Source organism: Ornithorhynchus anatinus, chromosome 13, assembly GCF_004115215.2.
Source record: "Ornithorhynchus anatinus isolate Pmale09 chromosome 13, mOrnAna1.pri.v4, whole genome shotgun sequence".
NCBI lineage: Eukaryota > Metazoa > Chordata > Mammalia > Monotremata > Ornithorhynchidae > Ornithorhynchus > Ornithorhynchus anatinus.
Window position 1 is genome coordinate 31,829,199 of NC_041740.1, and position 16,532 is coordinate 31,845,730.

The 16,532-nt window shown below is 44.6% G+C and overlaps 1 protein-coding gene across 2 annotated transcripts; it reads left to right on the forward strand.

The window, feature by feature from the left end:
• Nucleotides 1-5,908: 5,908 nt before the first annotated feature.
• CDNF (cerebral dopamine neurotrophic factor) lies at nt 5,909-10,484 on the forward strand. Of its 2 annotated transcripts, XM_029077374.1 has the most exons (3): nt 5,909-6,443; nt 8,106-8,247; nt 9,971-10,484. In XM_029077374.1, the coding sequence occupies exons 1-3, from the start codon at nt 6,261-6,263 to the stop codon at nt 10,147-10,149; spliced, it is 504 nt and encodes a 167-aa protein (XP_028933207.1). In that variant the 5' UTR covers nt 5,909-6,260; the 3' UTR covers nt 10,150-10,484. The 2 variants fall into 2 exon arrangements, 1 of the variants encoding a protein (XP_028933207.1); XR_005660712.1 differs by lacking the exon at nt 8,106-8,247 and having other exon boundaries at nt 6,355-6,443; nt 9,971-10,059.
• The last annotated feature ends 6,048 nt before the right edge of the window (nt 10,485-16,532 follow it).

The following is a 16,532-nucleotide window of genomic DNA, read 5'->3' on the forward strand; positions in this document are numbered from 1 at the left end:
GGATAAAGACCGGGAGCCCCACGTGGGGCAACCCGATCACCTGTATCCCCTCAACGCTTAGAACAGTGCTTTGTACATAGTAAGCCTTCAACAAATGCCATAATCATCATCGTCAGTGGAAAGGGCCCGGGCTCGGGAGTCAGAGGTCGTGGGTTCTAATCCCGCCTCCGCCCCTTGCCAGTTGAGTGACTGTGGGCCGGTCACTTCTCTGGCCCTCATCTGGAAAATGGGAATGAAGTCCGTGAGCCCCACGTGGGGCAACCTGATCACCCCCCAGCGCGTAGAACAGTGCTTTGCACATAGTAAGCGCTCAACAAATGCCATCATCATCATTGTCAGTGGAAAGAGCCCGGCTTGGGGAGTCAGAGGTCGTGAGTTCTAATCCGGCCTCCGCCCCTTGCCAGCTGGGTGACTTCGGGCCATTCACTTCTCTGGGCCTCAGTTCTCTCATCTGGAAAATGGGGATGAAGACTGGGAGCCCCACATGGGACAACCTGATCACCATGTATCCCCCCAGCGCTTAGAACAGTGCTTTGGACATAGCGCTCAACAAATGCCATCATCAGCATTGTCAGTGGAAAGAGCCCGGGCTGGGGAGTCAGAGGTCGTGGGTTCTAATCCCACTCTGCTGCTTGCCAGCTGTGTGACTTTGGGCAAATCACTTAACTTCTCTGTGCCTCAGTTCCCTCATCTGGAAAATGGGGATTACCTTGTATTCCACAAACACACACCCTCCCCAGTGCTTAGAACAGTACTACACACCTAGTAAGTGCTTAACAAATGCCATTATTATTATTAAAGAGTTGGTTGGCCTCCAGTGAGCCTTGGCTCCCTCCTTGTTGACAGGGCGCCCTTGGCCCGGTTTTCCCGGCAAGAGCCCGGGCTGGGGAGGCAGAGGTCATGGGTTCTAATCCCCGCCCCGCCACTTGTCAGCGGTGTGACTTTGGGTGAGCCACTTCACTTCTCTGGGCCTCAGTTACCCCATCTGTAAAATGGGGTTGAAAACTGTGAGCCCCACGTGGGACAACCCGATTAGGTTATATCTCTCCCAGCGCTCAGAACAGTGCCTGGCACATAGTAAGCGCTTAACAAATACCGTATGAAGCCTTGTGGCTTCGTGGAAAGAGCACGGGCCTGGCTTCTAATCCTAACCCTGCCACTTTGATTTTTTTATGATATTGTTTATTCAAGCTTATTTATTAAGTGCTTACTGTGTGCAGAGCACTCTATTAAGTGCTTGGGTTAGGCGTTTACTCTTTGCCTGGCACTGTGCTAAGCGCTGGGGTAGATACAAGGTAATCAGGTTGGGTACAGTCCACATCCTACACGGGGCTCATGGTCTTAATCCCCATTTCACAGATGAGGGAATTGAGACACAGAGAAGCAAAGTGACTTGCCAGAAGTGATGTAGACAAGTGGCAGAACTGGGATTAGAACCCAGGTCCCTCTGACTCCCAAGTCTATGCTCTATCCACTAGACCATGCCACTGTGTGTCTTTGGGCAAGTCACTTGGTTTCTCTGTGCTTCAGTTACCTCATCGGCAAAGTGGGGATTCTATAGAACAGTGCTTGGCACATACTAAATGCTTAACAAATACCATCATAATTATTATTATTATAGCTGTTCTCCTTTCTGTTTAGAGTGTGAGGCCCATGTGGGACCTGATTATTTGGTATCTTCCCCAGCACTTAGTACAGTAAGCACCTCCAAGTACCACAATTATTATTATTACTGTTTACAGAGCAAAATGACACTTAAGGACTTGCAGGGAGATAGGTAAGAACCTCCAAAGCGAGGTTGGTAATTTAATTTCTGCACTGCAGGGTCTAAAGGACGGTGCACAGCACAGGAGTCAGGAGTCCTGGGTTCTAATCTCTGTGCCTCCAGATTCCTTTTGTGTAACCTTGGACAAGTCAATCTCTTTGGGTCTCCGTTTCTTCATCTGCCAAAATGGAGGATTAAATATCTGTTTAATCCCTTAGATGGTGAACAATATGTGGGGCAGGCACTCTAACCTGATTGGAAGGTGTCTATCCCAGTGTTTAGCACAGTGCTTGGCAAAGGGTAAGTGCTCAACCAGAGTCATCATTATTGAAGTGTTTGGTCTGGCCTGGCTGTCAGTGCAGAGCTGTTCACTAGCAAGTTTGAAAAGTTCCCCTTAACACCATCGTATTTCGTTCAAGTAATACATATTGTTTGTGAATTATGTTGCTTCAGTTTAAATTCCCTTTGCAGTGATTTAAGCAAATGTAAGTCAGTATTTAATGTTGGTGTATCTGTGTCAAAGCACCACTATTGCATCTCGCATTGGGAACGCCCGCCTCTTCTTGCCCAGGAAAAGCCTTCAAAGCTCCAGTTCCTTGTCGTAATTTGAGGTGCAGTAAAGCCAAGAATGAAGAGTGAACTGTGTCTGAACTTTGGCTTAAACTGATGGGCCTGTGGAAAAAATCGGCATCCCTTCCTTGAAGAGAGAACAGATATATGGTGGTGCTGAAAATACTCTACCTAGCATTTACCTAGGGTTGTTTGATGTAGTGGAGCAAAATTACTCATGGGAGAGGGATGCAGATTTTATTTTGAGTTTAGGAATGGAGAGGATCTTAAAAGATTATTCTTTGAAGAGGTGTTTTTAAAGTAGACTGCTAAACTTAAGTTCCAAGTCCAGAAAGAGCAGTTAGTTGCAGTTCTATTTCAATGTTACTAAACTACATATCACTTTTCAAGTCTAAATATACCGGACTGTGTTTCATGAAGTACTGGAATAAAATAAAGTACCCAACAATTAGAATGCACCACACACCCAAACCTCTACTGTGTAGTTTCTTTAAATTTTGAGAATCAAATATCTTAAATTGCAGAGAACTTTTTTTAAATTTTTAAAGGGCTGGGTGAAATATCTGGGTCTTTTTAACGTCCTCTTTCTACGTCTGTTGGCTTTTCATAATACTTATGTTGGTCCTTTCCAGCTGTGTATCAAGCATATGGGTAGATTATCAGCCAAAGGGAATGGTAATTCCAAGGCAGCACTGTGCTGTAGGGAATGAGGGAGGTAGTTTTTGGTAAAGCAAAGTGCAGAACCCTGCATACTATTGCCTAGAGGGGCTCACAGAAGAATACAAGACAGCAAAAAAAAAAGAGGCATCACTGTCTAATACCAAACCTTTCAAGTCATGCCATTTCCTAATTTTTATTGATTTATATGATAAGTGTATACAATGTGCCCAAGTACTGGGGTAGTTACAATTCAATCAGATCCAGTTCTCTGTCTCAGAGGTCACAGCTAAATGTCCCTTCTGAAATTTGTCCCTTTAACATTCAGTTTTTCCCCCTCTTGCTTCAGTACCCTTTCACACCTCACTTTGCTCCATGACATGACATGACATGATCTAGTGTCCCCAAGTTGTCCTGCTGAATGTTTGCTAAGCACCCAAGTGATGGAGGCAGGAAGTTCAACTTGTCTCCAGCAAGTCTCACCTTCTGGCCAGAGGCTCAATCAGTGGTATTTATTGAGCGCTTACCATGTGCAGAGCATTGGACTAAGAGGATCCTATTGTTGCCCTGTAGCTGGTATCTTTTGTTTTTAATGGTATTTCTTATGCACTTACTATGTGCCAGGCACTGTTCTAAGCACTGGGGTAGGTATAAGGTAATCATTGAGTACTTACTGTTTGCAGAGCACTGTGCTAAGTGCTTAGAAAAGTACAATATGACAATAAAGAGACCTAGTCCCTGCCCACAGTGAGCTTACAGTCTAGAGGACTATAAGACTGATCAGGCTGGGCACAGTCCCCATCCCACTCGGGGCTCACAGTCTTAAATCCCCATTTTACAGATGAGGTAACTGAGCCACAGAAAAGTGAATGACTTGCCCCAGGGCACACAACAGACGAATGGTGGAGCTAGGATTAGAACCCAGGTCCTACCTGGAAGGTAGGTACAGGTCTGTTTTCCCTGCCGAAGAGAGCAGATCAGAGGCTGGTGTCAGTCTATCTGTTCTATCCTCTGAGACTAACTGGCCGAACTTTACAACTTTTGCAAACGAGCCATTGGGAGTATCCTATCCAGCATGGGCTGACCATGAGGAAAATTAGGCATTGCCCACTGGCCTGCTATCTCCAGATCACTTTGCCTCTCACCCATGTGGGCCTTGGCACGAGAAGTGGAACCACCTGCTGCTAATCTAATTATAACTACCCCAATGCTTAGTATAACGCTTGGCACATAGTAAGCGCTTAACAGGTGCCATAATTACTATTAAAGCTCATCGTGGCCTGGAGCTAAGGCGATTAGGGAAAAGGAATAGAGAAGTGAGGAGCGAGATAATGGGGGAAAGGACCAGGGAGGGATTGGAAATGGAAGGGGGGCCAGAGGATAGGGGTGGGGAGAAAAGGGAATTGCAGTTGAGATGGTTGAGGAGTAAGTGATGGATGTAAACTAGCTAAGAGAACATAAAAATACGTAGAAGTATTTGAAAAAAGGGATCAATCTATCAGTAAACGGGTAAATGCTAAGAGTGCCGAGGGGAAGGTGAGACGAGGAGAAGCAGCATGGTTTAGTGGAAAAAACACGGGCTTGGGAGTTAGAGGTCGTATGTTCTAACACCCCCTCCGCCACTTGTCCGCTGTGTGACTTTGGGCGAGTCACTTCACTTCTCTGTGCCTCAGTTCCCTCATCGGTAAAATGGGGATTAAGACTGGGAGCCCCACGTGGGACAACCTGATTACCTTGTATCTACCCCAGCCCTTAGAACAGTGTTAGACACACGATAAGAGCTTAACGAATACCATCGTTATTATTATTCTTAATGGGGCAGTGAACTAGGAAATGCCTCCTAGAGGAATTGACTTTGTGAAGGGCTTTGAAGGAGGGCAGGGAGGTGTTTTAGCAAAGCCGTTGAGGGGAAGGATGTGAGCAATGAGGCTGAAGAGGGAGAGACGTTCAGAGATGTATTTAGTGGAGAGGAGGGCAAGGAATGCCATTTGAGACCGTTAGTGGGGCTGATGGTTTCCGCTAGGTGTCACCACGGCACCGCTCTGACACTGCTGTCTGCAGCTGGCAAGGATGGGGATGAACCTGTGATAATAATCATGGTATTCCTTCAGCGCCTACTATGTGCCCGCCACTCTACTAAGGGGTGGGTATAAACCAATCAGGTTGGACCCAATCCCCGGCCCACGTGGGGCTCACAAGCCTTGACCCCAGTTTTACAGATGAGGGAACTGAGGCACAGAGCAGTGAAGTGACTTGCCCAAGATCACCCAGCGGACAAGTGGCGGAGCTGGGATTAGGACCCGTGACCTTCTGACTCCCAGACCCGTGCTCTATCCACCACGCCATGCCGCACCATAAGCCTCTCCAGCTTTCTGATCCTTGCCTTCCTGCGGCCGGAGGGTTCATTATTAACCATTCTCGTGGGGTTTTGGCTTCACTAAAAGTTGACTCTCTGAACAGAGACCACCTTGAATAAAAATCAAACCACTTCGGCAGAGGTAGACTATAATCTGATTTGGGGCAGGGAATGTGTCTATTATTTTATTGTTCTCTCCTTTTCCCTTAGTACGGTGCTTTACACACAGTGCTCAGTAAATGCAGTTGAATGAATTGTAGTCACGAAGATTTCCCCAGGGACAGATTGAGTAAACTTAAGAAACAGGACACTTGCCCTTAGCGATTTGCAAACAGAAGGCGAATTATGATCCAGGTGACAAGGATGAGTAGTACTATTCATGCCGTGTTCTAGAATTATTCACCAAGTATTCTAGAGAAGCAACATGGCCTAGTGGAGAGCCTGGGAGTCAGAAGGACCTCTGTTCTAATTCTGGCTCTGCCACATCTGCTGAGTGATCTTGGGTTACTCACTTCACTTCTCTGTTACCTCATCTGTAAAATGGGGATAAAGACCAAGCCCCATGTGGGACATGGATTGTGTCCAAACTGATTAACTTGTATCAATCCCAGCACTTAATACAGTGTCTGGCATGTAGAAAACGCTTAAAAGATAGCATAAAAATATTCCAGAAGAAGAGATCTGTGGGGCCCTAAAGAATTTAAAGGTCTTTGGGTGGACTTACTGTGGGCATTATCGTAACATGGTGTAGGACACACACGAGGATGCTCTGCAGTTCCCTGGGAAGAAAGCAAGGGACAGGAATAATCTTTCTCATTTTTTTGGATGGGAAACTTGAAGCCCAGGGAGGAGAGGCATGATTAAGTCACGCAATGAACTGGGAGTGAGGGTGCTGATTATTGAGTGGTGAAGATGGAAAAAGAGGGTTTTGGCTACCATGATTTTCTCCTGCATTTTCTCCTTCTAGTGTGCAGAGAATTCTTGGACAGACTCTACAACTCCTTACTCTCCAAAGACATCCACTTCTCCGGAGACGTCAAAGAAAAGGAACTGACTGATATGTGCTTGGTCGCCAAAGGAAAAGAAAACCACCTGGTAGGATGATCATCTACTTTTCAGTTGGTCTGGGATTTTGTTGAGAGGCAGATGGTCAATCCTTGTTCCCGACTCTCTAATTTCAGTAGGATTTGTGTCCCTGGTTCCAAGGTTCTTAACTTGGGCAACCTTAAAAAAAACAACCAACCACCTCACAAACTCACAGTCTTATATCAATCAGTGGTATTTATTGAGCGCTTACTGTGTGCAGAGCACTGTACTAAGCACTTGGGAGAATACAACAGATTAGACTCTATAAACGGTAAACTTGTTGTGGGCAAGAAATGTGTTAATTCTGCTAATTCTGCTGTATTGTACTCTCCCAAGTGCTTAGTACTCTCCCAAGTGCTTAGTATAGTGCTCTGCACACAGTAACCGTTCATGGCGTACTGGATAGAGCATGGGCTTGGGAGGTCATGAGTTCTAATCCCAACTCTGCCACTTTGCTGTGTGACCTTGGGCAAGTCACTTCACTTCTCTGGGCCTCAGTTACCTCATCTGTAAAATGGGGATTGAGACTGTGAGCCCCACGTGGAACAGGGGACTGTGTCCAACCCAATTTGCTTATATACACCCCAGTCTTAGTACAGTGTTTGGCACAAAGTGCTTAACAAATACCATTGGTATTATTATTATTAATAGTAAATACAGTTGATTGACTGATTAGCAGACACGCTCCCTGACCATAATGCGTTTACAGTCTAGAGAGAATTTGTCTGAGCAGACCAGTGCCGCCATGGTGAATGAAGGTTTTTTTCCTCGTCGCTGGTAATAACATGCAGGTCCGTCCCACCGACAGACTTCCAACTGAAGTAGTGTGAGTGAGGTGGAGAGCTCCCCCGTGGCCCAGCAACCTAACTGACACCTTCCTCCTAAGTCACAACCTTTTCCCCTAATACCGTAGAGTACATGTGCCATTTTAAAAGTCATTTGTGTTATTATTGTTTAATACTGGGATAATAATTGTGTGGGGTGGGTACATTTGGCCCTCTGTTGGCTTGTCTATATCTCGGCAATAGTAAACTAGAAAGCAGGGCCCTTTTGTGAAGCAGAGACTTTGGTGTAACACACTGTATATAGATCCCAACACTGTGCCTCATGCTTTTTTGAAACAGCCATTACTTGAGGGATAAGGGATAAGATCCTCAAGTCCATCCCCTTGTCTTTGACCTAAGTGCCAGTCCGGTTGGGCATGGGAGGTTAGGGCTGGAGGTTAGAGGTTAAGGTGCCCTGGGGGAAAGCTAAAACAGTCCAGATCAGCAAGCAGAGTTAATTCTCGGTTTGCTTCCAGCCTGTGGTTGGCGGGGGGGTGGGGCAGGGGGCCTCAGGGTCCCCACTTGAGATCAGGGCAGCCCCTGTCCCCTTCTCCACCAGGTTTCATTAATGCAAAAAGGAAAACTACTTAATGGGGTTCCAAGTCATTCTTTGAAGGGTTAATATTCCCCACTGCTCCTGAAGTTCGGGGGGAGGTTTCCACACTTGTTTCCATATTGCTTCTCTGAATCTTGTTGAACTGCTCTTGGGGGCAGGCAGAGGAGGGGGTAAAAGTCCAGGCCTGAGCCTCACTGAGGTAGAGGCCATCTCTGGCCGGTGACTGCTCCCGTCACCCTTTCCAACCCTTTCCAACCCTTTCCAATTAGTCCTCCTGATTCTCTCTTCCAGTGCTATTACCTCGGGGCTACTAGCGACGCGGCCACAAAGATCCTAAGCGAAGTGACTCACTCAATGAATGCCCACATACCCGCAGTCAAGATCTGTGAGAAATTGAAGCGGATAGACAGTCAGATCCGCGAGTTCAAATATGGTAGGGCGGGACTCACTTCCCCATCCCCAGATATTGAGGGGTGCACAAGTAGCAGAAGAGGTAGAAGTAAATGACATTTATTAAGTGCCCACTGCAGGCCACGCACTGTACTAAATGTCTGACAAGTGCAAAACAAGCAAGTGACACATTCCCTGCCTACAAGAATTATTATTATTATTATGTGCCATCGAGTCATTCCGATTCATAGAGACTCCATGGATATACTTTCTCCAGAAAGTCCTGTCCTCTGCCCTAATCCGCAGTCTTTCTAATGGTTCTTCCATTATTGTTGTAATGATCTCTATCCATCTAGCTGCTAGTCTGCCTCTTCCACATTTTCCCTGGACTTTTCCTAACATTAGTGTCTTATCTAGGAGAATCAGTCCTCCTGATTATGTGTCCAAACTATGCTAGTCTAAATCGAGTCATTTGGCCTTCCAAAGACCACTTGGGTTTAATCGACTCCAAAATCTATTTGTTTTTCGGGCAGTCCACAGTATTTGCAAAAGCTTTCTCCAACTCCACATTTCAAAAGAATCATTGTTCTTTCTCTCCTGTTTCTTCACTGTCCAGCTTTTAGATCCATACACTGTCCCTGGAAACTCCGTAGAGATGACAATTTGTGATTTTTGTGACAATTGTTACATCAGCACATCCCATGACTTTTTCCAGGCTCTTATAGCAAGTCATCCTAACGTTAATCTTTGGCATATTTCTTGGCCACTAGCTCCTTTATTATTGATTATTGATCCCAGGAGAGAGAAATTGTCAACTATTTCAATCTTCTCTCTGTCTACTTCAAATGTGTTAAAATTTCCAGTTGTCATCAGTTTCTCCGTATTCTGTTCGTATTGTAGCCTCCTGTGTGTCATACAGGTTCCATATTAATGTGCTAAATGGTCTGGTATGCCCATTCCACTCTAATAGGGTTAGAGACCCCAGGATGTTAGAAAGTGAGAGACACAATAGGAGTTCAACCAATCAATCAGTCAGTCACTCAGTGGTATTTTTCGAGCACTTTCTGGGTGCAGAACCTTGTATTAAGCACTTGGGAGAGTACATGACAGAGTTGGTAAACACGTTCCCTACCCTACCCACGGTGAGTTCATCCCACAGTCTAATAAGAGAACTTAACTTCTGCACAGGGGGACAGCTGGGTCCAGAGACCGGCTCCCAAACCTCATGGGGCCTGGATCCCATCCAGGGCTGAGAAAGGCAGCGCGGAAGTAATCTGCACTGAGGGAACAACATCCACCAAGCAGTAGGTTCAACCTGGAAAGCCGCTGAAGTCGTAAAGGGCTTGTTCAGGGGACAGTCAGCCAGCTACAGTGCTTTAATCCTTTATAGCTTGCTGGAACATCAGAGTCTTGCCTATATTGACACCATAGTAAACACTGAGCAGACACCATTATTATTATTTTTATTATTAATAATTGTAATAGTTGTAAAGGTAATAGTTGTAAAAGTTGTGATGGTTCCACCCAGCGCAGTGACAGGTGGTCACATTCAGCCTAATGGGGAGTGAAGTTACAAGTTGGTGGGTGCGGAAGATAGCGTTACACTAGTTGCTCTGGGGTTGAGCAGTTTTCCTTCTGCACGCACTTGGCTCTGTCTCATTTTAATACGAGTGCGAATTTCTATTCAAAATCAGGAATCCCATTTTCATCTTCAAATACATGTCATTTACTGCGTGTGTGGGCATGCGTGTGTGTCTGTCTTTCAGAAAGGAAGTTGGACTTAGAATCAGTGAATCTATTGAGGATGAGAGTAGCTGAGCTGAAACGGATTTTGGACAGCTGGGGAGAAGCGTGCACGGCCTGCGTGGAAAAAGCAGACTTTGTGAACGTGATCAAAGAGCTGACCCCCAAGTACGCAGCCACAAGCCCCCGATCGGAACTTTGAGTCACCCTGGTACCAAGTGAGGGCACTGGGGTGCTGGGCTTCCGAGGAAGACCTGGGGTGGAAGCATCTGAAAGGTGACACGAAACAACTGGACTGTATTGGTCATTTCCGACTGGAGAGGGACCCTTGGTTTGCAGCTCACTCTGGGGTCCTGGCAGTGGATCTTAGAGGGGTGTCCTCTGCCTCTGTAGACAAAACCCTAATAGTTGTACTGGTGCTTTGCATTGACTATATTACCTTTCTTCCAGAGAGCTCAAAGTGCCCTGGCTGTTATTTCACAACTTGCTAGTAAGGGTCAGGGAATAAAATCATCGTTTTGTTTTAGAAGTGGAAAATATATGACTTCATGCATTCATTTCTGTTTATCGAGTGCCTCCTGCATGCAAGAGTGTTATTCTAGGCATTCGGAAGAATATAGAAGGAATAAAAAGTAGTCCCTTTTTTTTGAGGAACTTACAGTCTAATAGGAGAACAAGACACAAAGTGGGGAAACAGGTGGGAAAACTTGATACAATTGGTAACGGCCAAAGTAAGCTAACACATGAATAAATAAATGGGACAAATACACCGGTCTTTGTGTAAGCGCTAAGGGTGGCTGACGAGCCGACGTGGTCAGGGGAGGTAGAGAGTCTTTGGGGAAGACCTTCTGAGGGAGGTGACTCTTTAGAAGAGTTTGAAGGTGGAGAGGGAGAGAGCGGTTTGGAGGATTTGAAGGGGGAGGGAGTTTCAGCCCAAAGAAAGGACATGAGCAGTGGGTGAGAGAGCTGAGAGTTGAGAGCAAGGGTAGTTTGAGGGATTACACTTGGAAGAAACAAAAGGGAGCGTCACAATGAGTCAGTCACGTCGGGTCCTAAGGGCTTCAATCAGTCAATGGTATTTACTGAGCACTTACTGTGGGCAGAGTACTGTACTAACCCCCTGGAAGAATATAATAGAGTAACAAGAAAACAGACATTCTGCCCTCAGAGTGTGCATTTTACCTTAGACAATACCAACTTTTTACCTCCTTTGTTCCCTTTATCGTTTTCACAACCCCAACCCTAATTCATATGCAGAGGAGCAATTCTTTGGTTCACTTACCTTTTTTTTTTAGCTTCTCTGTAGTTTTCCCCTGGGTCTTGATCACAGCAGCCCTAAGAGACAAAATCCATGTTTGCCACCCAGGTGAATGGAAAAAAATCTCCAGAGAAAATGTGATCTGGTGAGATTCTCAGTGTGATAGGTAGATCAGATAAATAAAAGCAGATAAGGTAAGACTAGATAAAGGCAGCTAGCCCTTGGGGCAGTCTTGAAACACGGTCTTTCCAGATGAATCAGTCTCCTAGGCTTTCTGCCGCCCACCTTCAGAATTCCAAGTTAGCTGGAGGTGATTTCTGACAGAAAGCCTCGGGAACATCCTCAGGCCGTGAAGGGAGCCAAGCCTAATTCTAGGTAGCTAATTCTTGGGTGGTGTAATAAGTGCCTAGATGCAAATTCAAGATAATGTTAGTGTACAGACAGCTCATTACATTTTTTCATATCAGCGTAAAGACAACAAACCCTCCAAAGAACTCCCCAAGCATTTGGTAATTATTAGTTGGTTCACGGCAAAAAGACCTCTTCAAATATTGAACCTGGTGGGACTTTTTCAGTTTCTCTTGTATTTAAGCAAGAGATCTTTTGGGGATCCGTGCAGCAATTTAATTAAGCAGTCTCCCCATTATAAAGAGAGGCTGGTGGAGGGACAGTTGTCTAGTGAATCCATCTCAGTTCCAAAAAATCTCCAGATACAGTTAAACACCCTGGGATATAATTTAATTCCCTAGCAAGTCCTTAGCTCTCCTGGAGCCTTTATAAGAGCCTTTGTAGTTCTGTTCCAAGCCTCAGTTCTTCCCAGGGAACTTGCTCAACAGAAAAGACACCCACAGGATCTGGAAGACAGGAAAGTCAAGCCACTTATTTGGAATTTGCTTTTGATTCACTCCAAAAAAGATCCAGACTAATTCGTACCGTTAACGGGAATGCTAATTTTTGTCTTTCAGCAACAACCATTTTACGGTTACCAGAGCAATTTTTGTTTTGAAAGATTGAAGGAAGTTGTCGCAATGAAAAGAGAGTGGTTTAACATTTTAAATAAAATGGGAAGTGAAGTGCTCTCATCCCTGAAAAATAATTTTCATTTTTATTTTGAGCCCTGGTTTCTTAAAAGTGAATACTGTGGTTTTTAAAGATTGGTTCCAAAAGTGAAAATGTGATAATATCCGGTCAGAGCTATTGGGGGTTTAAGTTTATGTCTGGGGCAGAATTTTCCAAGAAAGTTTCGTTAGAATATGAATCTGTCCTATAGGGATGATGTCCAACAGGTCATGGGAAGCCCTGTGGCCTAGTGAAGAGAGCATGTGCCTGGGAGTCAGAAAGGACTGGGTTCTAATTCTGGTTCACCACTTGCCTGCTGTGTGACCTTGAGCAAGTCACCTAACTTCTCTGTGACTCAGTTTCCTCATCTGTAAAAGAAGGATTAAATCCTACTCCCTCTTCTTAGATTGTGAGCCCCAAATGGGACAGGGACTGTGTCCAGTCTGAAATATCTACTTTAGTGCTAGTGCAGTGCTTGGCAATTGTAAGTGCTTAACAAATACCATAATTATTATCTAAACCTGTGTTAGTTGTGGAGATGGGACTTTCCCTAGCTTTCTTTAGGAAAATCATCCAAGTCCTAGATCTTACCGTTGATATATTTTCCCTGTTGCCAGCCTAAATTTATGTTTGCTTAGTGTTTTTCCATAATTCCCAGCTACATCCTCTCAGAGTCCCCTAAATAACTCCTTCCTTTCTATATACAGTTTTCAAATCACCAAGTCCCGCTGAACACACATTCCCTCCAGCCCCGTTGGTTGCTACATACGTGCTTTTTAGATACACATTTCCTTAAATCTACTTCCCGTGTCCCTTTGGCAGAATCCCTAAAAAACAAGGCTTTCAACAAGAAGAATGTTAGCTCATGTCCAAGATAGAGGCTGGAGGGCATCCTGACAGAGCAGATCTAGAAAACTGGATTCAGTCAGCAGTCGGAAAAGGACCCCAAGTTCATTATGTGTGACTCCCAGGACCTGATTAAATTTCAAGAATCTAAAATAAGATGTGTAATTGAGCCATTCAGAAACAATAAGTATTGCAAGCACTTGTTTTCAGAAATATCTTTGTCTCCAGGGACTCTAATCTTGCATTTTGAGTGTAATCATATTCCACATCTAATGTCCTATAAATAAAGAGTGCTGGGGGTTTTTTATGATATTTGTTAAGCACTGAGCACCGGGGTAGATAAAAGCTAATCAAGTTGTATGCAGTCTTTGTCCCTGATGGGGCTCTCGGTCTTAATCCCCATTTATAGATGAGGTAACTGAGGCACAGCGGAATGATTTGCCTAAGGTCACGCAGTAGACAGGCGGCAGAGCCGGGATTAGAACCCAGGTCCTTTTGACTCCCAGCAGTGGAGAGTGGAACGCTCCCTCCACTAGGCCATGGTGCTTTTTTTCCTTGCTGTTTCCTTTAGAGAAGCAGCGTGGCTCACTGGAAAGAGCACGGGCTTTGGAGTGAGAGGTCATGGGTTCGAACCCCAGCTCTGCCACTTGCCAGCTGTGTGACTTTGGGCAAGTCACTTAACTTCTCGGTGCCTCAGTTCCCTCATCTGTAAAATGGGGATTAAGACTGTGAGCCCCACGTGGGACAACCTGATTCCCTTGTGTCTACCCCAGCGCTTAGAACAGTGCTCGGCACATAGTAAGCGCTTAACAAATACCAACATTATTATTATTATTTAGAGTAAGCCTGGCTTTGATTGGATTGAAGAGCAATAAAATATTTAGAGAGGCAGGATCAGGGCAGCCCAATTTTGACCAGAGTCATTTTCTTACTTTAGTTTGAAGGTAGAGGAAACTTGCTTGGCTTTTCTTATAAATGAGGCCAAAATGACACTAAACCCTTCCAGAAGGTTAGAAACTTTTTCAGTCACGTTTCTGTTGGTAAAGGTTTTAGGTGATTTTATTGATGGGGAAAATTATAATATTCTTCCTCTTTGTAGTTACTTTAAAAAATCCCTTTTGATAGTGTGTTCTTGATTCCTAAGTAAACAGGACCCTGTCCCCCTGTGAAGAGACTCAAAAGTCAGTTCCTTCTAGAAAGAATAAGAGATTACAAAAACTCACACTCTGTGGTTCTAGACCATGAGGTCTCTTTGAGTATACAAAACACTCAATTCTATTCTAGAATAATCTTCAGAACAGTTAGTCATTTATTTGATTTGAGCTCTTTAATAAGTACTTAGGTAGGTTGTGTTTCTCTGGGACACCTGGATAGGCACCATCTAGACTGTAGTTATTCTATTTTATCCTTTGGGGAAGCCAAGCAGCGTGGCCTAATGGGAAGAGGACCGCCTTGGATATCATAGGACCTGGGTTCTAATCCTGGCCCTGCAATTGCCTGCTGTGAGACCTTGGGCAAATCACTTCACTTCTCTGTGAGTTGATTTCCTCAACTATGAATTGGGGATTAAATACCTGTTCTCCCTCCTAGTTAGACTGCAGGCCACATGTGGTATAGGGACTGTGTTCATCCTGATTAATTTATATCTTCCCCAGCACTTAGAACAGAGCTAGATGCATAGTAAGTGCTTAACAAATACCTTTTTTTAAAAAAAAGAGTTAGAAAGAACAGTCCCATTTCACCACTGAGGAAGCTCAAGCAGAGGGAGAACCGGTTTCATCTTTTTCTAATTTTTAAGTTTCTGTGTTCTAAGTACAGTGCTCTGCACACAGTATTTTTATTGATGTTGATGATTATGCTATTGGAAACTTTATTTGCTGTAAGAAAATGAATGATTTAAGTGATGGATCAACAGTGGTTTAATATCTGAGTGCTCCCATGTGAAAATGGCACTTGAGTAAGAGTAGCCCCCCATCCTTTCCTCTGACCCATCCTCATTCCCTGGGAGATGGAAAAAAATCTGCCTTTTTATGGTATTCGTTAAGCACTTACTATCTGCCAGACACTGTTCTAAGCCCTGGGGTAGATACAAGTTAATGAGGTTGGACACAGTGTTTGTCCTACATGGGGTTCACAGATGAGGAAACTGAGGCACAGAGAAGTTAAGTGACTTGTCCAGGGTCACGCAGCAGAGCCGAGATTAGAACCCCAGTCCTTCTGACTCCCAGTCCCATGCTCTATCCACTAGGCCATGTTGCCTTTCTTGTATCCCTAATAGGGATTCAGGACCCACCCAACTTGCCCAACTCAAAGTTTCAGGTGGTAAGGTGTAATATTTCTCTTTCATCCACTAGTATAAGCAGGCAGTGTTGCCTAATGGAAAAACCATTTTCCTGGAGGTCAGGATGTCTCCTGGATTCTAGTCCTGGCTCTGCCATTGGTCAGTTGTGTGACCTGGGAAATTCACTTAACTTCTCTGTGCCTCAGTTTCCACATCTGTAAAATGGGGTCCAAAGACTTTCCAGATTGTTTATCTTGTTTCTACCCCAACACTTAACACGATGTTTAGAACAAATCGCTGAATAAATACTACCTTTAATATCATTATATTTATAGACCATGTCAAGGATCTATTTGCATGATCAGGTAGTCTGTTTCAAAGAAAGTTTTGGATGCTTAGGCATACTTCAAACTTCCAATCCTGTTAAGTTTTCATTTGATGATAATATTGCTTCATGACCTTTAAGCCGAGATCAAATATGGCATCAACTGGACATTCGATCCATCTCCTACTTTATCTTACCTTGGTAAACTTATAGTCTTTAAATGATGGCTGCTGACTCTTCCATTTCCGATAGCTGGGCAGTGACCCTTACGGTAACCTTGACATTTCCATCCTTTCACTTCTTTTCCATCCCAGAAGAAAAAGTCTCCCCTAGCATGAGGTAAACAGAAACTGAATGGCAATATCTGTAACAGCCCACAGTAGAACAGTAACAGTGACAATTCTTAATACCTACTGAGTGCAACAGTGTAGCCTAGAGGAAAACCATGGGAGAGGGAGTCAGTGGACCTGGGTTCTAATCCCGGTTCCACCACTTGTCTGCTGTGTGACCTTGGGCAAGTCACTTCACTTCTCTGTGCCTCAGTTTAATCATCTGTTTAATGGAGATTCATTCCTCCTCCCTCTGACTTAGACTGTGAGCCTCAAGTTAGACTGTGTCCAACCTGATTATCTTGTATCGAACCCAGCACCTAGTAGAGTGCCTGGCACATAGTAAGCCCTTAGCAAGTACCATTTTTTAAAAAGTGCAGGCACAGTACTGAGGACTTGGGAAAGCACAAACGTATGTCCCTTGCTCACAAGGAGCTTAAATCTCCTAGGAAGACAGACGTACAAAAGTATTTACAAATAATTTTGG